The following is a 23,202-nucleotide window of genomic DNA, read 5'->3' on the forward strand; positions in this document are numbered from 1 at the left end:
TGACAGGTTTTGGTAAAAACAACCCGCAGTTTTACCAAATTTGAGTCTATTTAAAGTCTATTTAAAACTGTACTCAAAATTTGCCTGTTTTATTGATTTTTTTGTGCCTCGATTATAAAATTAAGCCGAAAACTACAAAAAAATCGAAAACGGGGTTTTACCTCTTAAAATTCCACTTTTGAACTATCAAACCAGATCCATAATTTGTTTGTTTTTGCATTCTTAGATTAAAAAGAACACAGTTTTTTACAAAATGAAGTGAAAATTTTCAAAAATAAGTCGAAAATCACCTAAGTAGTTAATAAGTAAATAATAATAAATAAAATGTGTTTTTTGCCCGTTCAATTGCTTAGCATGTTTTTCCTTATAAAAATAAGTTTTTTACGCAAACTGTATTTAAACAAATTTAGAAATTTTGTCGAAATTGATGTTATTAAATTTCGGTTCATTATTTTAGGCTAAAATTCCGTTTGAAGTAAACCGAGGACCTGCAAAATTTAAGCGAAAATTACACGTCTCGTAACTAAAATTTTAATTTTTGTAAATATTTCTTTGAAACAATCAAACAGTATATAATAAATTGAGTTTGTATTATTTTTGTGTTTTTGAAGGTAGAAACTCCAAAATTTTGTAAAACAAAAACAAAAATCATCAAATGAACCTTAAAAGTATCATTTATTGTTTTTTCAACTTTTTAAGCACATTTAAGTAGTAGAATGTCAAGTTTTATTGGAAGAAAAACTATCCAAAAGGTCAGAAATAAGGTAAAAACCCACTAAATGCATTGTTTTCGAACCAAAATCTTCAAACTTTTTCTTTTAAAAATTCCGCTATAATAGACCGAAAAACCATCATTTTAGGTGTCAGCTTCTCGAGCAGTAATTTTAGGAGCAGAAACGTAATTATGTTAAAAAATCTCTTTAACACCAACTCGAAAATCACCAAATTATCTCAAAAATTGTTTTTTTGTCTTGTTCACGTGTTTAAGTTATTTCCGAAAAGCTACAAAATTGGATAGAAAATGGCAAATTTTATAATTGGAAAAATTTAATTTTTCAAGGAATTTTTTCAAAATAAATTCTAAAATCACTTACGAATACTTTAAACTATAGGTAGATAATTGTTTTATTTTTGTATTTTTCCATCGTTTCGCAATCAAAACGAAAAATTTCCTTAAAATTACAAAAAAAAACATCAAAACAACAAAAAATTTTTTTAATTTTTCCAGTGTTTAACACTTTTGAGTCAAATACTGTCTGTTTACAAAAAAAATTAAAATTTTTTTAAACAGGGTCATCAGAGTTGTTATTTAGACTTGTTTTATTGGATTTGCTTTAAAGCGAAATTTCGTCGGAAATAAGCGGAATACACAAATTTTAAGTTCAGAAACAAATAAGCCAAAAAAGTACCAAAACTTGTTAAAAAAGAACTTTTTTTAAATTTGACCTAAACAAACCAAAAAACATCAAATTCAGTAATAAATGTACTTTGTTTTTGCCTTTTTCAGAGTACGTTTCACATACATCACAAATTAAATTATTATTAATATTTTAATAATCAAATAAGAAAGTAAAACAATTTTCAGGTGTTTTCTTACTTCTTTCAATTGTTTGAGCAGATTTAAAAAGTAATCTCCCGTTTTTTAGTGAGATTTGAGTACGGTATTATTTGTGATTACTTCAAAAGTTTAACGACGTTTTAAGTTAAAAAATTATAAAAGTAGGTACAAATGTTTCTAATACAATTTAATTTAATGTACTTGAAACGACCACCATGTAATTTAACTCGATTATTAAAATTGATTTTTATTAGGTTTATTAGGTAAAAAACTTTATATCTCAATTTGGCAACATTGATTACTAAATTAAAGTGGTCACTTTGTTACTTACCTTGAAATAAAATGGTAGTAACAAAAAAGACAAGGAATAATTAATAAAAATTGTTTATTAAAAAAATAATAAAAAACGTGGACGGATTAATTTCGCTTAACATGAGATGTGATTTTGTAATCAAGTTACAAAATCGTATAGAGAACACTAAAAAGAAGAGCACTGTAAAATGCTGTTGAGTAAATGGAATGCCTACTTGATCCTGACTGAAATAGAAAGAAAATTAATTAGGTCCCACAATATTAAAAAAAATTAACACTCACAATAATATAATAATTACACCTGTCTCCCTTACAACATTCAGAACACTTCCAATCTTGATACCAAATGTGTGTACAATAAGGCATATTACTTTTTCGATAATTCTCACACTTTTCCTTCGTTGAACATTTTTTTGAAACGTAATATTGTTTCAACGCCCCTTGTTGCCAATAGGGTGTGCTTCCCCACTTAATTTCCGTCAAACACACGTTTTCTCCATATTCGCACGTTTTAATTGTTGTCACACATTTGCCTCTGTTGTCTTCCTGGTTATCACAAACATAACATTCTAGCGTCAAGCCTAACGAAAATTAAGGTTATGTAAAACTAATGTTACATAGTGCCAAAAAAAAACTCACCCAAGTCTATAAAAGCCAACAAGATTAAGCAGCTTGATAAAGTCTTCATTTTTGTTAAAATTTGGAGAATTATTTGAAAAATAATTAGTTAAATGACCACATAACCACACCCTCCTCTATGACAACAACAACACACCTGCGACATTAATTTGTTTTAGTGGTCCAGTGGTGCCAATGTGTGGTCTGAACTCACCAGAAATCCCTAGACATTGCAGAGGAAATTTAAATTTTTAAGATGTTTATCAAGTTGCAGCAACGAACAAGAATTAAAAAAATATTTAACCACTTTCAATTTACTAAACAATAGTGACGTAATTTGCATTACAGGTGACTAAAAATATTTAACTAACATAATCATTTAACTAAAAAAATATAAATCATAATTCGTGATAAAATAACGTGTAAATACAGACTGATCCAGAAATACTGAGTCTGTTGGCAACAGATTTGTTGGTTGTAATTTGCAACACTGCAATGTACAACTCCACAAGAATGTTAAATTGTTTTGAATTGGAAGCGTACTCCATTGGTATCCTTTAAAATTTAAGTTCAGTGTTGCCAACAGACTCAGTATTTCTGGATCAGTGTTTATAATAAATAATATTGATATAAGCTGTTTCATCCAAACCTCTCATTAGATGTACGAAATTTTTAAAGTCTTTTTGGTTTTATACCGGAAATAGTTATTAACTTTCTCCTTAGTTTTTTCATATGTTTTGGTATTTCTCTAGGTTTTTTTAAATATTTTTAGCTGTTTTTTTTTTAAATCGCTTGTGGTTCTAATATATGGACACTTTTTATAAATACATTTTTAAATTTGTTCCTGCATTTTTTTATTCATTTTTGGAATTATTTTATACAATGTATTCAAGACCCTTAATAAATAATTCATATACATATTCCAAATTCTCTGGTAAATTCCATTCTCTGTCTTTTTAAATTTGTTTTAAAGTTTTGTTTAGAGCTTTCCTAAATTATTTTTTAGCATTGTTTTTGTACTCTTTTGTAGATTTTTCTTAGTAGACTTCTTTGATTATTTTGATTTGATTTTTTTTAGATTTTTCTTTGAAAGTCTTTTGTATAAACTGTACTCAAAAAGAATTGTTTTACAAACACTTCTTCTTTATAACTTCGTTTAGAATTTTTATAGATCACTTTTTAGCATTGCCTTTATATTTTTTCTAGATTTTATTAAAAATTATCATTCTCTGATTTGAACTCCAGATTTTTAGAGATTTTCTAAATTTATTTCTTTTTATAAATTTACTTCCAGATCCTTCTCTACATTTCTTTTTAAATTCTACTCGAAGTTATTTTATAAACATTGCGTTTTTTCAAAATTTTTCTAAATTATGTCAAGATTATTCTTTAGCATATTTATTTTTTAATTTTTTGATTGTTTTTTTAAAGCCGGTTTTGGAGTGATTCTTCTCTAAATTATTTCATACACCTAATCAATTTTATACTTTTATAAACTCTTTTTTACATTATTTTGTATAGACTACTTAAAGATTATGTATCAGTTAACATTTCTTGCATAGTTTTGTTTAAAATATTTATAGGCTATTCTTTAGCATATTCTTTGGATTATTTTATAAATTCATTTTTATAGATTTTTTTCTCTAAATTTTCTTTAGGAGTTTTTAGTTCTTAGTAACAGCAGACATGAGACGGCCAGCAGTTTTATTATTTAAATAACACTGTTTTTGAGATTCAAATATTGCCGCATAATCCCTATATCCTTAGAAAACAGTTGGTAGTGGTCGACCAAGTGCGAGAATGTGCACACGAGCGAAACTCCCAAACATTTAATATCAAATTCCATTAAAGTGTTGTTGGTGTCACTGCTTGTGATTGTCAAAAATTGAAAACGTAAACAGATAAGTTCTCATTAGTAAATGTTAAATATGTGTTTTAATTTCTTATAAATTTTATGGTTCCGATACAAAAAGTATTGATCGCGATAATGCCTTCGTTGCAATAACTTTTTCATTACAGGGACAATGGAAGGAGTTCTTTGGAAATGGACTAATTACTGGAATGGTAAGACTAGAAGAACATACAGATAAGGGTTGGTTTAATTTTTTTTCCAAGGGTGGCAAACTCGCTGGTTTATTCTCGAAAACGGAGTACTGACTTACTACAAGTCGCAAGAAGAAGTTAATCAGGGTTGTAGAGGTTCCATTAAAGTGCAAGCATGTGAGATTAATGGTAAAATCGATTTATTTAACCTATAAAAATAGTAATGTTGATAATTAAAGTAAACGCCATTGATAACACACGTTTAGACCTTGTAATTCCCGGCGAACAACACATTTATCTCAAAGCTGCAACATCGCAAGAAAGGCAACAGTGGTTAGTTGCTCTTGGGAGTGCTAAAGCTTGTGTGCAAAAAAGAACTCGAAACGAACCTAGTGAGTTCAAAGTTAATAACAACTGTAGGTTTATTTTTGTCACAATTTGCATATAAAGAAGTAATCCAAAAAAATCTTTATTTGTTTCAGCTGAGCCTAATAGCAATGCCTTGAAGAAAAAGAAATCAGAGTTAAGGCTCTATTGTGATTTATTGATGCAACAAGTGCATGTTATTAAAAATGCAAACGGCGATGTTGAAGTAATAAATTTTCGATTCTGTGTGAGTTAGTTTCAGATTTGGTTTCAGAAAATGGATGATGCTACAAGATTGTTAGGAGCCACTTGTGATACTTTCATTAAGACATTAGAAGAATGCATGGAATTGTCAAATGCTAATGTTATGTATAACGTTGTGCCCAATCATGACGCTATTTTACCACCGACAAAGAAGATATAAATGTACTTCTTACTCAAAGTTCTCATTTCTAATTTCTTTTTCAGAAATAATGGATCTTGTTTATGTTTTATGTTACCGTCAAAGCCGGTATTTCATGAAATGACTAGTCTTCGATTCAATATACTTTAACTATAGTTGTACTATTGGGTGTTCCGTCTAAACTGAACAATGATTATCAGCCGATAAATTCATTACTGCTATAATTGGTAAGGTTTATGTTGATTATGGCATTTTTAGATTATTTTTACTTAGATTATATTTTATTTAGAGTACTCGTCATGTTTAGATATTTTTTTTCAAAAATCTATAACCACTCCTTTACATGCTATTGTGGAATCGTATTTGGGTATAGATCGTATACAAAGGGAAATATTAGGTCTTCTTTAGTGTATTCATAATTGAAGAAAAAATAGTTAACAAAGTTCTAAAATTTGTTAATATTTTTTTCCAATTTTAAAACATAAAAGTTGAGATCTAACCTTTTTCTTTCTAGTACGATTTTATAAGAGATAAGGAAAGGCTGATGAAAACTTCCTTGGATTGACTCGATTAGTACTTCTACTAGAGATGAATTCCAAGTAATGCAAAAGTGGTAATTTCGCCAAATTGCAAATATAATCTTTGCATTGATAAATGCATTGTCTAGTATGTTTAGCCATTTTGAATATTTTTTATGTTCACTTACCTTCTCTTCAAAAATATACTATAACTCTTCCATTTGATGATGTTATGAAATCGTACTTGGGTGTTAGAAAGGGAAAGGTTAGGTTTTTTTTAGTGTATTCATAACGGAATAAAACAGTTTGCAATTTTCCGAATAGTTTTTTTACAATTTTGAAAACACAAAAGTTGAAATATAACCTTTTTCTTTCTAGTACATATTAAAATGCTAATCATAAATCTGTCAAGTGTTTCAAAAATGGCTAGACTGAAGGGAAGACTGATTAAAACTCTTTTAGATTCACTCGTCTGATCTAAAAACGCAGTCAAAACCTAGTTTTCTATTTAACTCTTTAGTGTCCAAGTATCGAAAAATAATGAGACCAATAGTTTCCAAGATGAACATACATCATCAAGAACGTTGTAATTATATTTTAATATTCTTTTAATTGCTGTTGAATGCTATTAAAAATGAATCCTAAGCGCTGGCTCTTGTATATGCAAAAAGTGGTTATTTCTTCAAATTGCAATTTGTATTTATAATCTTCGCATTGATAAATGCAATGTCTAGAAATTAATTTTTTTATGTGCACTTACCTCTTCAAAAATGTAGGTATTACACTTCCTTTTGATGATATTATAAAATCGTACTTGGGTGTTAGAAAGGGAAAGGTTAGGTCTTCTTTAGCGTATTCATAACTGAATAAAATACTAGTTAACAAACTTCAGATTTTATTATTTGTTCCATCTGAAAAACTTAGAAATCAAAGGACGTATGTCTGTAGAACTCAAGCCTAATGTCAAAAGAAAAATGTCAAAAAAATTAAGCAAATTAAATTATTATTGAAATATAGTTTTGTCCCACACACCATTTACGGGTCGTGTAGCGTTCGTGTGTAATTTATGTTACGAATTCACGGTATCTAACAGTTTACTTTTGAGGTAATTTCAGTTTAAATTTTGACAGCAGGCTGAACTAATACACGACACCGGACACACGTTCTCAAGTGATACGCCTACTTGATAGAAGAACTTTCTGATCGCTTTGTATAATAACACTGGAGGAAAGCCTTATGTTTTATGTTACCGTCAAAGCCGGTATTTCATGAAATGACTAGTCTTCGATTCAATATACTTTAACTATAGTTGTACTATTGGGTGTTCCGTCTAAACTGAACAATGATTATCAGCCGATAAATTCATTACTGCTATAATTGGTAAGGTTTATGTTGATTATGGCATTTTTAGATTATTTTTACTTAGATTATATTTTATTTAGAGTACTCGTCATGTTTAGATATTTTTTTTCAAAAATCTATAACCACTCCTTTACATGCTATTGTGGAATCGTATTTGGGTATAGATCGTATACAAAGGGAAATATTAGGTCTTCTTTAGTGTATTCATAATTGAAGAAAAAATAGTTAACAAAGTTCTAAAATTTGTTAATATTTTTTTCCAATTTTAAAACATAAAAGTTGAGATCTAACCTTTTTCTTTCTAGTACGATTTTATAAGAGATAAGGAAAGGCTGATGAAAACTTCCTTGGATTGACTCGATTAGTACTTCTACTAGAGATGAATTCCAAGTAATGCAAAAGTGGTAATTTCGCCAAATTGCAAATATAATCTTTGCATTGATAAATGCATTGTCTAGTATGTTTAGCCATTTTGAATATTTTTTATGTTCACTTACCTTCTCTTCAAAAATATACTATAACTCTTCCATTTGATGATGTTATGAAATCGTACTTGGGTGTTAGAAAGGGAAAGGTTAGGTTTTTTTTAGTGTATTCATAACGGAATAAAACAGTTTGCAATTTTCCGAATAGTTTTTTTACAATTTTGAAAACACAAAAGTTGAAATATAACCTTTTTCTTTCTAGTACATATTAAAATGCTAATCATAAATCTGTCAAGTGTTTCAAAAATGGCTAGACTGAAGGGAAGACTGATTAAAACTCTTTTAGATTCACTCGTCTGATCTAAAAACGCAGTCAAAACCTAGTTTTCTATTTAACTCTTTAGTGTCCAAGTATCGAAAAATAATGAGACCAATAGTTTCCAAGATGAACATACATCATCAAGAACGTTGTAATTATATTTTAATATTCTTTTAATTGCTGTTGAATGCTATTAAAAATGAATCCTAAGCGCTGGCTCTTGTATATGCAAAAAGTGGTTATTTCTTCAAATTGCAATTTGTATTTATAATCTTCGCATTGATAAATGCAATGTCTAGAAATTAATTTTTTTATGTGCACTTACCTCTTCAAAAATGTAGGTATTACACTTCCTTTTGATGATATTATAAAATCGTACTTGGGTGTTAGAAAGGGAAAGGTTAGGTCTTCTTTAGCGTATTCATAACTGAATAAAATACTAGTTAACAAACTTCAGATTTTATTATTTGTTCCATCTGAAAAACTTAGAAATCAAAGGACGTATGTCTGTAGAACTCAAGCCTAATGTCAAAAGAAAAATGTCAAAAAAATTAAGCAAATTAAATTATTATTGAAATATAGTTTTGTCCCACACACCATTTACGGGTCGTGTAGCGTTCGTGTGTAATTTATGTTACGAATTCACGGTATCTAACAGTTTACTTTTGAGGTAATTTCAGTTTAAATTTTGACAGCAGGCTGAACTAATACACGACACCGGACACACGTTCTCAAGTGATACGCCTACTTGATAGAAGAACTTTCTGATCGCTTTGTATAATAACACTGGAGGAAAGCCTTTTCCCTTATTTCGGGGGAGAATAGAGTTTTTTCTTTGCTAGAATACAAACACCTATTATACAACAGGGTGATCTTATAACACCTTGTATTATTCCACTCTGATTTGTTAGGAGAAAAATCGTTTATTTCAAATTTTTGGAACTCTACCTTTCCTCATGCTCTAGTCTATACTGAGCTTTTTTTTTCGTTTTTTTTTTTTAGAATTCTTTGAAATATCTATTTAGGATACCGCACATTGATCGCCTTGTGGCATAAGACTATTATCGTTGCATGGTAAAGATCTAAGTATTTTTAATATAGTTCTAATCTATGGTTTAGACAGAACAACTTGTATAAAGTAACGTGACCGTACAAAAAAAATTATCAATTTATTTATTGTTTTTTTAAATTATTTACGAAACTTATTTATGTTTTTTCCAAGTTATCAACTTCGTTTCTTTTTTATTTCAAACTTTATTTTGTACAGTTGCGTTATTTTATAAACTAGCGAGTTAAAGTATGAGGAGACAAAACTTAGCTATTTAAGGTAAATCTTTTACGCCCTCTAGCGATTGAATTTGAACTGCCCCTTGTGCATGTCACGGCACTCAACAACTTCTTAATTAATTTTAGTTAAAAATATAAAAATTATAATAAGATAGCTGTTGCGTTAAATTTTATTTATTTGTGTATATCAGTTGTAGATTTTAACTAGTCATTACAAGAAATATGGTTATCAGTAATAAAATTGTTATTAATTTTGTTTTTTTTTGTGTTCAGAGTTTTGTATTTATGTAGGACTATTGTAACCAAAGTATTTAAATAATTCTCTTCCAAGGAATAAATGAATATATTTTAAAGCATTTGTATTTATTGATTTTCCTTGTTTACATTCACCGTAATCAATAAATTTCTAACCGCTAGTTCCTATAAAACAGTGAGTGAACATGTCGCTGTTTAAAATACCAACATTTTGGAGTGTTCATTGTGAGGAGGATTCATCCTATGACCAAAATAGCTTACTAGTAACGAAACTTAATCACGAATATGATTTTTTAATAGTGGGAAGTCATAGTGGAATTTTGAAAGTTTTTAAACCCTCAAGTGATAATTTTAAAGAATATACACCGGCTGATTTACTGATTGAGACGATTTTAAAAGAACCAATTCTCCAATTAAGTTGTGGTCGATTTTTATCGTAAGTATCGCAAACAATTTATTTCAAGAAAAAACAATGCGTTGATGTAGCGGTTCGAGCAAAGTCCAGTTAGCAGTCTTACAACCCAAATCACTAAACGTTTACGACCTAATTGTAAAAGAAGGAGCAACAGAGCATGGCAAGTTAATTCACTGTGGAATGCTTCCAACTTTTTTTTAATCCTGTAGGCGTTCAAAATATTCTGGAGCAACTATACGTTCATAAATTGCAAAAGCTAGCGTTTAATTTCTGTGTAGGTCCTTTTGGAGGAGTAGAAAACCGTGATTTTATTTGCGTGCAATCGTTGGACGGTTTGTTGACTTTTTTTGAACAAGAAAGTTTTGCGTTTTGCTGTTTTTTGCCAGATGTTTTGCTACCAGGTCCGTTAACTTTTGTTAAATCGTCTGATAGTTTCGTTACATCGAACTCGAATTGGCACATAATCAGCTTTAGGTGAGTATGGTGGTGATCAAGTGAGTTTTACTTGCTTTTCTAACTTAAATTAAGAGGATACAAGTCCAGGTTGTTCAGTTAAATAAGCCTTTTAGTAACAATTTTGGAGAATGTATTACATATTGTATGTGTGTCAAAACTTGCAGTTAAAAAAATTGGAAAGAGATTTTTTTTCAGGATTATTTAAAATAGACCACATAGTTCGATCTACATAAAAATTTTAAGGCTAATATTTTACATTAAAATGTTCTTTTGATTTTTTTATAATATTATTCGTACCACTTTTTGCACCTGTAAATGTTTTTAATACTTAGAAAAAAGCAAAACACGAACTTTTATTTCATTTTATTTACAACACCATTTCTAATTAATGATAACAAAATATAATATTAATTAAGTTTTTCTACAATTATATTTTGGCCTATTCTTGACAATTTTTGAAAAACAATTACGTTTCTGCATTAAAACGTGCTAATGAAAGGCAAATATCGAAATAATGAAGTAGTTTTTAGCTCTTTTAGTTTAGAAAATTAATTTAAAAACGTGGGCTATACAATTTTTTCCAGCTAATTCTTGGCAAAGGTTCGTTCGAAATCGAGTGAACCAGCCGACATAACATCTGTGTCATTTAATTTTTGTGATTTTGATTTTTGAGGCGTTTTTTGACATTAAGAAAAAACTGGGTTTCAGAATTAAAACGATCTAAATTTACAGAAATAAGGCGTAATTAATATCAATTTCGATAAAATTTGGTGATTTTTTTAGACAGTTTAAAAAAAAACTACAAAAAACTGAATGTGTTTACCACTCGAAAAAAGCAATTTTGTTAATTCTTTGAAAGGGTTTGAATAAAATTTTGTGAATTTTTGATTTCTGATTCAAAAACGTACTAATCACTCAAAAAAGGCAAATAATATGTAATTTTGGACTTAATTTTGTAATTTTTCGGTTTATTTTAAAATTTAAACAATTAACAGTGTAAACAATAAACTTAATATTTTAACTCCACAACATAAAACAACACGATTTTCGACTAAATGGTTTGGTTTTTTGGCTTATTTTGACAAAGTTTTGCTTGAAAATGAGATGAATCGAGAGAAACTAACATCAATTTCCACTTATTTTATGATTTCTGAGTGTGTTTTGTCAAGTTTTTGCAAAATAAATTGGTGTCAACAGTAAATATGATAAGAAACATTAATTGTGTGATTACTAATTTGTCACTAATTTTAAAACAATTTAAAAAAAAAATTGTGCCTAGTTTAAGGAAGACTAAAATAACACCTTTTTTTAATATAACTGTGTGACTTTTTTGGTCTGTTTTGAACAACATTTTGAAAATTAACTATGTTTCTGGCGAAATAACATGCTCAAAAAAGCCAAAATTTGAATTTAAATTGGCGTTTTTACGACCTCTTGTAGCGAAATTTGCACAAAATGTTTTTTTACTGTTTTTCGGGCTTTCGGAAGATGTTACAAAATAAATCCAAATGCACTAAATCGCGCGAAATAAGCTAAAATAAGATCAAATTTCTTCTAGCTAGTGTTAGCGAAAAAGTTTTGTTTTGACCTCAAAAATGTTAAAGTTATGCGAAATAATTAGGTCTCTAGCTAGAAAATATGCTAAAACACTTGAAAAAACAAAAATTATCTAGTGCTAGCCTTAACTTGGTGCTTTTTTGTTTTTAGTAGGGAAATGTCGTAAAATAACTGAGTTTAACAAAACCTTTGACAAAAATTTCTTTTGGAAAAATTTTTGTACATTGAATTTTTTGTTTAAAAACGAACTAGATCGAGCTAAATAAGCTAAATTAAATGAATTTCGTTCTAGTTTTGTGATGCTTCAGCTAGGAAGTTTGTCAAGGAAAGGGTAACAGTTTTTAATATCAAAATTATGTTTTTTTTTTTGGTTTATTTTGTATGCAATTTCTCATAAAAATTGATCAAAGCGATTAAAACACCATTAATTTAGACTTATATTTTTGTGGTTTTTTGACGTTTTTTGACATAATCTTGTAAAATGAATGAGTACCTAGCTGATTCCAATATGAGTTAAAACGTGTTAACTTCGATCTAATTTATTGACGAAACAAGCTAACAAATTTAACTAAGCCCTTCTTGGGGTTGAAAAAAAATTACTTGATTCAAGAACATACTAAAAATTTAAGTTTATCCTTCAAAATTTGTATTCGATAGCTATTTAACTGGTTTAAAAGGGGTTCCAAATTTGGATTCTTTATAAGAAAAAGCTACTTTTGATTTGTTTCCTGGATGATAATAAAGAACACTTGTAAATGACCAAAAATGTGAAATTCACCACAATTTTTTCGAAATCTCAAAAAAAAAATTTTTTTTTTGACTAAAATAAGGGAACAAATTTCTTTGATTCAACGTTTAAGAACACATACCAAAATTCAAGTATATTCTCCAAAATATTCATTTGAAAGCTATTTGACTATTTTAAAAGGGTTTGCAAATTTCGGCTCTTTTTAATAATAATAATAATAATATAATTTATTTCCAAGACATTTTTAAGAAAAACCTACTTTTGATGTTTGTGCTGATTGACAATAAAAAATCCTAGCAAACAGCCGAAAATTTTGAATTCAAGTGCGACTTTTTCAAAATGCTAAACAATATTTTGTCTAATAAAGGGAAAAGAGGGAAACAATTTATTTTTACTTTTTAAAGATATAAATTGTTGTCGGAAGCCGGCCAAAATTCAACAGAAGGCGGAAACGTGAGCAAAATTTCAAGTGATTGGACATTTAATCTTGGGGAAGGAATAATAAACCTAGATGTGGTCCAAGATACTACATCTAGAATAACCTTCATTATGGTATTGGGTGAAAGAAGCATTTTTTGTTTAAGTGACATTGGAAAACTTAAATACATGAAACGCCTTGAATTTTCACCACTCAATTTTATCAACTACTTTCTCAGTAAGTTTCACATTGAAAACAAAAACAAAAACTCGAGGGAAACAGTCTACATAATTTTAGATGACAGGATTATGTCGCTTGTAGTTTCCGAAACAAATAATATGCTGATTTATCAGAACACGTCTTTGAAATGGTGCTCCCATTTGCATGTTTCTCCAATTTCTTTTAATCGTGGGTTTGTTTGCAATACGAACGGTGTCTTGGTGTTACTACAAGAGGACGGAACTCTTTCTTGTTCCTATTTAGGGACTGAACCCAGTTTGTTTGTGGCACCTCCTTTGGCTCTTCAAGATTTGGATTTCGAAAAAGCTGGTCAAGAATTGACTAAACTGCACAAGATCGTTAAAAATACATATTCCAATGGTACTTACTTCTTTGTAGTACGAAGAACTGTAGATTAGGAAAAGAAACGAGATATAAAATTGTACCCACAAAAATATAGTGGGTACAGTAAATTAATTTAAATCCAACCAATTCACTAATTACTGGAAAACATACAGAAGTGTTGAGATTTGATTTCTTAATACGCAGAGGAAATCTGATTAAAATTTTTACGACAAATATAAGAAAACATTAATTAAAATTTAAAATTTTCGCTTTGTCCCATATTTTTCAAACCGCTGCGAATACGGTTAAAAATTGTTTGGAAGAAAATAATAGAGAATTAAATTTTCTTTAATAAAGTTACCGAAACCATGTGTTTAACCGTTTAGGCTGCAAAGTCGTTTAAAGATGCTCAAGTACGGTTTAGTTTTATTTTATCATTGGCGAAGTACCAAAAACTCATTTACACCTAAATCGCTGAAGAAATGTGGTGTTGCAGACTTTTTTATGGAAATTTAATTTTCTACTACTTTGTTACTTACACTTTTTTATATCTTTTTTTCTTTTGCAATGTGTGCAAGTTAAACTAAAGTATCGTCAACTAATAATTTTCGTTAAGTTAATAAGTTCTACAATCTTCCGTTAAGAACTTTCAAAATAAAACTTTGAACTATATTATGTACTAAAAACAATATAGGTATTAACAGGCTTGAGTCTTTTTAAGACCCATAGAAGTTAATAGACTAATAGTCTGGCTGAAAAATAAAAAGTTTATTGAATTTTCTATGTATTCTTCTATTTTATAAAGTTTAAGCATTAGAAATTTCGAAATAAACCTTTATCTATTTGCTTGTGCGTACCTGTGTGAGATTTTTAAACCATTTTTTATGTGCCCAAATAATCACCTTTCATTAAATTAGAAGTTTAGATACAGTCGAAGAAAATGAAAATGACGCCTCAATAAACCAGCTCCTGCTGTGGATGCCGACCCTTCTAACGTCTAAACAGGCGGTGAAGTAAATTATGCAAGCTTGACGTGGTTTTAGTTTCTTTAGAAGCTAGTTTACAGACAACAGAGTTAAAATTTAATTCAGAATTAAATTAATTCAAATGAATTAGTTTGCATTTATTTTGCATTGAGAAACGTCAAGTTAAATGAAAATGTAAGTTTTGTTAACGAATTATTTAACAATAATGGAAAATTAGCAATTTTTATATTAATCTTTATTCATCAATGTTTGAAAACTATAATTTCCACATAATAATTTGACAAACCTAAGATAAACTGATTTAAATCTAGTTTGTTTCGATGTCAAATCTAAAAAAAAATTGAGTTGATATTAAATAAGCGTAAATAAATCGGAACTATTTAATAACAATTAGCTCTGAATAATTATTGCATTTTAAAACTTTTAAAAAATATAAATTTTTATAAAATATAAAAAATGTTTTAGAAAAAATTGAGCTTAAAATATATTTATATTTCGAACAAAAATTATGTAACTTAATTTAATTTTGGACAACAGTTTATCAAAAAAAATATATTAATAGATATTTATTTTTTGTCAATTCCATCTTATTAATGCATAATTTTCTTTAAAAAATGGTTTTTGTTAAATTGTTTACTATGTAAGAAACTAAACATTTTCATTTAAAAGTATGTATTACATTTATCAAAAATAAATTTTGTAGGAGAACTAAAAAATTTCCAATAATTTTTTTTTCTGATTAAAATAAATAAAAATACTTTTTGTTCATGACAAAACTAATAGAAAACTTCTTACAAAACGTGTTAATCGCAACTAAAGTTTAATTCGACAAACTTGACGTTTGTCATTGCAAACTAAATGTTAACTTAATTCAGATTAGTTTAATTTTGAAGTAAATTGTAATTTCGCTTTCTGCTCAAAGAATTAAATCACTTGCGCGGTCAACGGACGCCTGGAATTTTTCTTCTCGCAAATAAACAATGGTTTAAGTTATTTCGTAGAAAAAATTATATTAAATAATTTTATTATTAAAAAAAAATATGTCAAAAAATAATAAGTTAGTAATTATTTGTTTTTCGTCAATGTCATTATTAATAAATAATTTTCCTTAAGAAATGGTTTGATAAATTTTTCATTAAAAAAGCTCAAAATTTTCTTTAAAAATTAACTTGATGCATGTCAATGTCATAAGTGGCAACTTAATTCCCATTAGTTTAATTCTGAATTAAATTTTTATTTCGCTTTCTGCAAATCTTGAAGTTACATCAAATTTGTAATCTGACTAATTACGATCCTGTCTGCGTTATATAGAAAAGTTGTTTTATTTGATGGATTTTATTACGTGGTGAAATTAATACACCTATTTCTGATACATCCTGTATACAATTTTATAATGTAATTTTACTTTCATTACACTACAACATTTTTTATTTCTTTTGAAGCATACGTATTCGCGGAGTCTGAGTGGGACGAATGCGTCTTATTTAATACTCGTAACTATAAAAATTACTAGATACAGCTAAAGCACAATTGAATAAAAAAATAAAAAATAAAGTAAAATTAGTTCGAGTAAAAAAATTATAGTATACAATTAGCAATTTGCGTTTCGCGTTATATTTTTGAGAATGCTAACAATACCGTTGAAGATACAAAAAAGTGAGAAACATATCTGTAGAGAACTAAATTTAAATTTTCTTCTCAATAGTTTCGACACCGTATTTCCATTTTTAATGGTCTAGGTTTAAATTAATTTTCCGAATGTATTGACCATCGGTAAAATGAAACGAATCCCTTGATTGAACGGCTTTGAGACTTAAGCGGTATGTTCTTGCAGACTTTTTTGTAGAAAACTTTTTTCCTAACATTTGTCTTAGCAGTGTCCACAGCGGCAGCGTTTTGAAAAATATGTGGCAGTTTGAAATTTTTTGAAATATAATTTACGATATAATTTTTGCATTATTATTATCTATTATACTATTGAGAATTTAATGCTCAATTTGCCTGTTTTTGTTTTGTTTGTCTTGGCTAACCGTTATTTAAATAGGGTAATTTTATTAAAATCGTTGCTTTAAGACACCATCTAGCGACATTAACGAAACTATCGAGGGCAGAGACGTTTCGTTTCGTTTCCTAGTAATCCGTACTTCCTACAAACTAACTCAAATTTAATCTCTTTTCTACTACAGATATAAAAGTGACCAACGCCTCAACTGAACGCGAACTAGTCCTAAATGTTTCAGTGAGTCCAAATTTAGAAGAAAACACACTGCACAAGGCAATAAACAATAAAATTTGCCCAATTTCAATAGATATCATGCCTCATACGTTATTTGAAGAAGTGCAAGTAACAGTTGTCGTTGACTATCCTCTGAAAGTTTCTCCCCAAACTGAGTTTTTTCATAATTTATCTGAGAAAACGACGATGACTTGCTGTGTTTTTATGGAGAAACCTGAAGAGGTCTCCAGTTTGAATGTGCAAGTTGTGGCTTCGTTTATATCAAATTTAGGAGTTCCTAGGAGTGTGATGAAGTGTGCGATGTTGCCTTTGAATTTAGTACTAGAGACATGTGCACCTTGTAAAGAAAGCGAGTGCAAAGTGACTTTAAATATTAATCAAAGTCCGGTGGGTTTATCTGCGCTTTTTCCAGGTAAACTTAGTGGCGTGGGATTTTGAAATTAGGTTGGCAACAAGGGATAAACCGCAAAGGAAATCGGTGAAATTGGAGAAATCAGGAAAAATTCTTTTTTGAGTTAAAAATTACAAAACGCGAATGCAATTTTAGTGTTTTTTTCGGTTAAATGATTAAGTGTTAAAAAAATCAAAATTTGTGATACGGGGCAAAACTTGGAATTAGAATATTTGTAGGGATCTCGATATTAAAAAAAATCACCATAATAAATAATGTGTCGTGTCGTGTATCATTAAATTAGTTGAAAATATTTTTCTGTTGGCAAACGCTGTAATCAAAAAAACAAAATACGAATAAATAAATTAATTCCAATATTTGAAAACATATTGCAAATGTAATGTGATTTTTCTAAAAAAAATTGAATTCATTCAGCTCGATTACGAGTATTTTTTTACAATTTTAGTCACGATCTATTTTATTGGCTGTAATTAAAAAAAACAGAACTTGTTTGATATATCACTAAATTGGTCGAGAACTTTACAGACTTAACGAAATTTTTGGAATTTAAAACTGGATTCTTGTAGTACAATTATTTTTCTTTCTTTCTTTTCTTTTAGGAAGTTCATTCTGTTGCCACATACTGTAATAAAAAAAACAAAATAATCATAATGTGTTATTAAATGAATTCAAAACATCTCACAGTTAATACAATTTGTCTAAAAAAATGTGGATTTTTTGTAGCATTTCTCCATTTTTCTTTGAAAATCTATTTTGTTGGCACACTTTGTAATTAAAAAAAAAACAAAAACAATAGATTGTCTAATTAAATTGTTAGCAAATATTGCAAAATCACTATGGTTTTTCTAAAATAAAATCGAATTTATTCAGCTTCGTAGCGAGGAATTGATGTCTCACTAAATCGATCGAAAACTTTACAGACGTAATTTTTCTAAAGAAAAACTGAATTCTTGTAGAACAATTATCTCCGTCATTTCTTTTGGGAAATCCATTTTGTTTCACATACTATAATTAAAAAACAAAAAACAAATTGTGCATGTGTTATTAAATTCGTTAAAAATATTAATAATAATATTAAAAATATTAGTATTATTTCATGTAGTGTTTATACAGAGAATCCCGATTTTTGTAGCACGATAATTTCCTCCATTTTCATTCGGAGATCAGATCTTTTCTTTTGTAATTGTATTAAAAAAAACTTCTGATACCACATTTATTTTTTCATCCATTTCTTTTGGGACAGTACAGACTGTAACTAAAAAACACAATAAATACAATGCGTTATTATAAAATATATAACACGATAGCTTGAAAAAAAAACAGAATGAATAATAAGAAAGCATTAAATGATTTGACAATATTACACGTTCATTCATATTTTTCTAAAAAAAGAAATCCGGATACTTATTTCCTCCATTTCTCTTCGGCAATCTGTTGTATTGATACACACTGTATCTAAAAATAAAACAAAGTGTGTATAACGTGTTACTAAAGTATTTGAAAACATTACAAATGTACTTTTTCTAAAAAAATTATTTACCTACGAATTCTTGTATGTAGGTAGTAACTATTGTTTTCTTCTGTACTCTTCGTAGGTATGTTCTATTGGCATACTGTAAAAATCGATATGTGTCATTAATAAATTAGGTATAAATATTAAGAATAAAAAAATGGATTCTTGTGGCACGATCATATCTTCCATTTCTGGAAGGCATTTTTTTCTAAAAAAGAACCTGGATACCTAGAGCACTATTATTTCTTCTATTTTCCTTCGTAGATTTGTTGTATTGCCAATCACTATACAGGGTTTTCATTTCAAAAAAAGCCAGTTTCAATAACTTTTGACAATGAGCAAATCTATTTTCAAGCAAAAACAGGTCGATTAGGATCGCGAGAGGGAAGTTCAACATTAGTTACACTTTAGGTTTCATACCTTAATCGTTAGCCATTCTTACCTTAAAATTTTAAATGGCACCCTATACATTTTCAAATATTTTCGGAAAGAGAAAAAAATTGCGTATCTACCTGTCAAAGAGAAATTTTTCTGTCGAGTGGTTTTTTGTTAAAGATGCTTATATTTTTGAAATTTGTAATCGTAGAACGCCATGATTTGAAGCCAAGTCCAAAATGGTCGTTTTTGGATTATGGTAATAATTTTATTACAAGACTAATGTCTGCCCAATGGGTGGGTTTAAAAGTCGCCTTATATCACTTCGGACTGTTTACAATCAACATTGGTCATTTGGACTGTGTCCTGTTGGATTTACTTGGTATGGGAGAAATGGGTAAAAACGCATCTTTAATCCTGCGACAACAAACTTTTATTTCGAAACACAACTTGTTTCAATCATAATGTGGTCAATGTATACAGTGTAAATTCTCACTTTGTGGTTGAAACACGCTGACTTTCCAAATAAAAGTTTTTGTGTGTTAGGTTTAGGCTGTTTTTGCTCGTTCCTCCCATACCAAGAAAATCCAACAAGAAAAGACTTAATTCGATGCTAAACAGTGAGAAGCGAAGTACGACAGAATTGCACAGAATTTTTTTTGTACTTGAATTTTTGCCATAATCCGAAGATGACCATTTTGGACTTCATTTGTTTTTTTTATCTGCTTCCTCTTCTGCGTTTTATGAGACATTTTATTGTGGCACGAATGGTTATATAATAAATGAGTGCTACCTCTAAGTCTTATAAAACGAGTGTAATATACTATTTTTTCTACTTTTCATTTTTGTTGTTTGTTTTTGTTTAGTTTAACTTCAAAATTTGTTCAAACTATTTAATTTTGTTAATTATTCGGGCTTGATCAATAAACGACTAGACGCTGTTGACAGATCACACACTAAATTACATCAGTGATGAACTGATGACACTCAGCCCAGCACTGCCAATACAACTCTTAAAAATTTACTAAAAGTATTTACACAAAAGTTTTCTTTGTGAAACTACTTTCACAATAAACAGTTTGTGACACCCAAGTAGGAAACATTATTTTTGCTTTTTTCGCATTCGTTTAACGCAGTAATCGAGAGAAGATGACATAAAGGGACTTTAAGTTTTATTTAACTTTAACTTTGCAAAATTTTTTTAAGACCAAATTGTGCCGAAATTCTGTAATTTTTTGACATTTTTATAATTGCTTACAAGTACAACTAATTTAATTAAAATTAAGTCGCCAAAATGTTTTATTTTTTAATGACTTTTTTAAATAAATTGTCACTAACTCCAAAAGAACACTAGATTATATTTATTATCCAATCTGTAATTGTAATAAAGTGTTTTGCCACTAATCGAATTTTGCAAAATAAATGGCGACTAAATTTAATTGAGCACAAAGAATTAATGCATTTCTAATTAAACTAATTAAACTTCAATTAGGTTGCTGGTTACTTGGAATTATTTACAAATTATTATTTACAATGCAGCATTTAAACATCGATTGTTTTCGAATGACGTTAAAAATAATTTTAATAAATGTCTTTTCAACAAATCGATATTAATTAATTAATGTAAAGACCGGTTTATAGAAGCGTCATTAATCTAATCTGCAGTTAACTGGTCACGTGATCAAATTGAACAAAAGTGATTGGTCTATTCGCATTGTTATCTTTTAACAATGAATTAAACTTTAAGAAAACTTTCTATAAACAGTCTCTAAGAGCCGGTTTACAAAACATTTTGATTGTATTTAAATTTTAATCGAGATTAACTTGACATTTGTCAATGCATTTTAAATGGGAACTTAATTCGAATTAGTTTAATTTTGAATTAATCTTCACTTTGCTTTCACTTTTGATTTCGTTTTAAACTTTTTGCGGCGAATAAATTAAATTAAACGGTCCATTAACAAATCATCATTAACAAAAAATATATTAAATAATATATTAATCAATATATTAAATTTTGTTAGGGAAACTAATTGTTGCAAAGGTGCAATAATTATTATTGTTACCACATTATTTCTGGTACATTTTTCAAGTTTGGTCCTGATGTCGTCTTAATTTTTGACTTGTAGACAAAAGTTAATCACTGTTGGCAACTTAATTTCAAAGTCCTGGCTGCTAAGTTATTATAACAAAAATTGCAGAATACATACTTTCCTCGAACAACAACGCAATTGCGTTTAAAAACACAGCAACAGATGGAAAAGTTGTTACAGTTTTGTTAGCAAAATCGTCTGAAAGGTACAGACTTCAATCGGACTCATTCGCATCACTTAATCTTCTGGTGGAAGAAATGGTGATTCGGCTAAAAAAACACTATTCCAATGTCGATGGTTTTTCTATCACTTCAAATTCTTTCCCACCAGTTAATACCATTTTTGATTGTATTAGAACACATTTTTATGCGCAACAGAAATTTGTTTCGCTACAGGTAAGGTTACCTACTACAATTGAACGCAAAAATAAAAATTTGTTAAAAGAACCAGATTACACAACTTGGTGCCCAATTGAGATTAATCCAGAAGCGACTAATTGCAAAGTTTAAAATCAAAAATCCAACTTCTTTGGCCAATTTGGAGCTACTTCTTGGAGACACTTACTCGGAAATTATGAAACTCACCGAAGAATTTGATGAAGAAAAAAATAATTTAGTGAAGAGTAGAAATAAATTGTCGTCGGTTTTGCAACTTTTAATTAATATCACGAAATTAATGGATGTTAATAATAAAGCGAGACAGTTGATTGAGTCTGCTTTTAACCCCGTTATCTACGATCTTGATGGACAAGTATTTTTTATTAGTTAACAATATTATTTTTTGAATAATTATTTCAGAGTTGGGAAGACATAACTGACGCATCTTTTTCCTATTTATTGCGCACTGTTTTGGCAAAATCTGAGAAAGATAAATTACGACCTGCTCAAACCAACTTCGAGGAAGTCAAGGATGTGTCAAAAATCGAAAAACATCTAACTCTAATACTTGAGAGAATTCCAAAAGGAATGTTACAGGAATCTCCCAGCTTACTTGACGAAGGTTTTTATTTGCAATTTTTGTAATTGCAATTGAATGGAATTTTATTTCAGCTGAACAAGAAAATGTGGACACTGAAGACAACAATGTGACGGAAAGTTTGCCGATTGGGTCCAAAATTGGAGAATCCAGTTCTCAACTGCTTTTATCGAGGAGAGGTCTTACGAAAAAGTCGTAGTGTATACCTTCAGGTGTAAAATTTCTCTCGGACGTACCCACTATTGTTAAATAAACTTTCAGTTTTTTGATTGTATAGCATAGTCTCACTTTCTAATGTACGTGTAAACAGTGCCATTTCAATTTATGAAATAAGTGTATTGTAAGTAGGTAGCTTGAAGTAGAAACTTGTATACGTTGTACAAGGAATGGAAAGAGTTAACAATTGTTTTGCCCAAAATTAGCAGAGAATTTTAGGCAACGGATAAAGTTTTAGTTTAATTTTGATTCGTAGTTCGTATCCTACTGTTAAGATGTGAAAGAAAACATTATACATTACAGGACAGTTTTTTACGTATAATTGAATGGTATTTAGAGTTAGGTATATGTTTTCAGTGAACTACAGATTGTTAAAGTTAAAAAACAATTTTTATCGTTATACTTACTTTTTGAATAAAGAGAATTTACTTGATGGCTTTTTACTTCACCTTTTACAGCAATTTTTTTCTTATAACTTTTAATAAAAACAGAGGTGCAATTTTTACATTTTTCGGGGTTAGAGCGCACAGTCGGCTCCTTTGTAATCGGCATAAAAATATACTTTTTAAAAGCCGATTACGGCAAAACTACAATTGGCATAAAACATTTGTTTCTTCCGAAATTTATTCTTTTAATCGCGATATTATGAGACAAAACGAACGTTGTAACCTACATACAGGTTAATCTTTCAAGCAAATCAAAACAGGCAAAAGTTTTTTGGATTGCAGTATTTTAGATTGAAATCTGTATTTTTTTCATATTAAAATATTGG

General features: G+C 28.9%; 3 protein-coding genes across 4 annotated transcripts; 2 read left to right on the forward strand and 1 right to left on the reverse strand.

The window, feature by feature from the left end:
- Nucleotides 1-1,926: 1,926 nt before the first annotated feature.
- Nucleotides 1,927-2,674, reverse strand: cold (coiled). Its single transcript, XM_008200388.3, has 3 exons — nt 2,510-2,674; nt 2,153-2,451; nt 1,927-2,095 (listed from the first exon to the last, which is right to left on the reverse strand). The coding sequence occupies exons 1-3, from the start codon at nt 2,556-2,558 to the stop codon at nt 2,015-2,017; spliced, it is 429 nt and encodes a 142-aa protein (XP_008198610.1). The 5' UTR covers nt 2,559-2,674; the 3' UTR covers nt 1,927-2,014.
- Nucleotides 2,675-4,306: 1,632 nt separating this feature from the next.
- LOC659884 (pleckstrin homology domain-containing family A member 3) lies at nt 4,307-7,946 on the forward strand. Of its 2 annotated transcripts, none has more exons than XM_008200389.3 (6): nt 4,307-4,460; nt 4,508-4,552; nt 4,604-4,720; nt 4,771-4,947; nt 5,014-5,123; nt 5,172-7,946. In XM_008200389.3, the coding sequence occupies exons 2-6, from the start codon at nt 4,513-4,515 to the stop codon at nt 5,319-5,321; spliced, it is 594 nt and encodes a 197-aa protein (XP_008198611.1). In that variant the 5' UTR covers nt 4,307-4,460; nt 4,508-4,512; the 3' UTR covers nt 5,322-7,946. The 2 variants fall into 2 exon arrangements, with proteins under 2 accessions (XP_008198611.1, XP_971244.1); XM_966151.4 differs by having other exon boundaries at nt 4,771-4,923.
- Nucleotides 7,947-9,611: 1,665 nt separating this feature from the next.
- BBS9 (Bardet-Biedl syndrome 9) lies at nt 9,612-22,863 on the forward strand. The gene is made up of 10 exons (XM_008198244.3): nt 9,612-9,902; nt 9,953-10,041; nt 10,091-10,355; nt 13,047-13,297; nt 13,358-13,660; nt 16,797-17,258; nt 21,348-21,634; nt 21,684-21,989; nt 22,037-22,238; nt 22,289-22,863. Exons 1-10 carry the CDS (start codon nt 9,652-9,654, stop codon nt 22,411-22,413), a joined length of 2,541 nt encoding a protein of 846 aa, XP_008196466.3. The 5' UTR covers nt 9,612-9,651; the 3' UTR covers nt 22,414-22,863.
- Nucleotides 22,864-23,202: the final 339 nt, after the last annotated feature.

The sequence above is a fragment of the Tribolium castaneum genome, chromosome 2 (assembly GCF_031307605.1).
Source record: "Tribolium castaneum strain GA2 chromosome 2, icTriCast1.1, whole genome shotgun sequence".
Lineage (NCBI taxonomy): Eukaryota > Metazoa > Arthropoda > Insecta > Coleoptera > Tenebrionidae > Tribolium > Tribolium castaneum.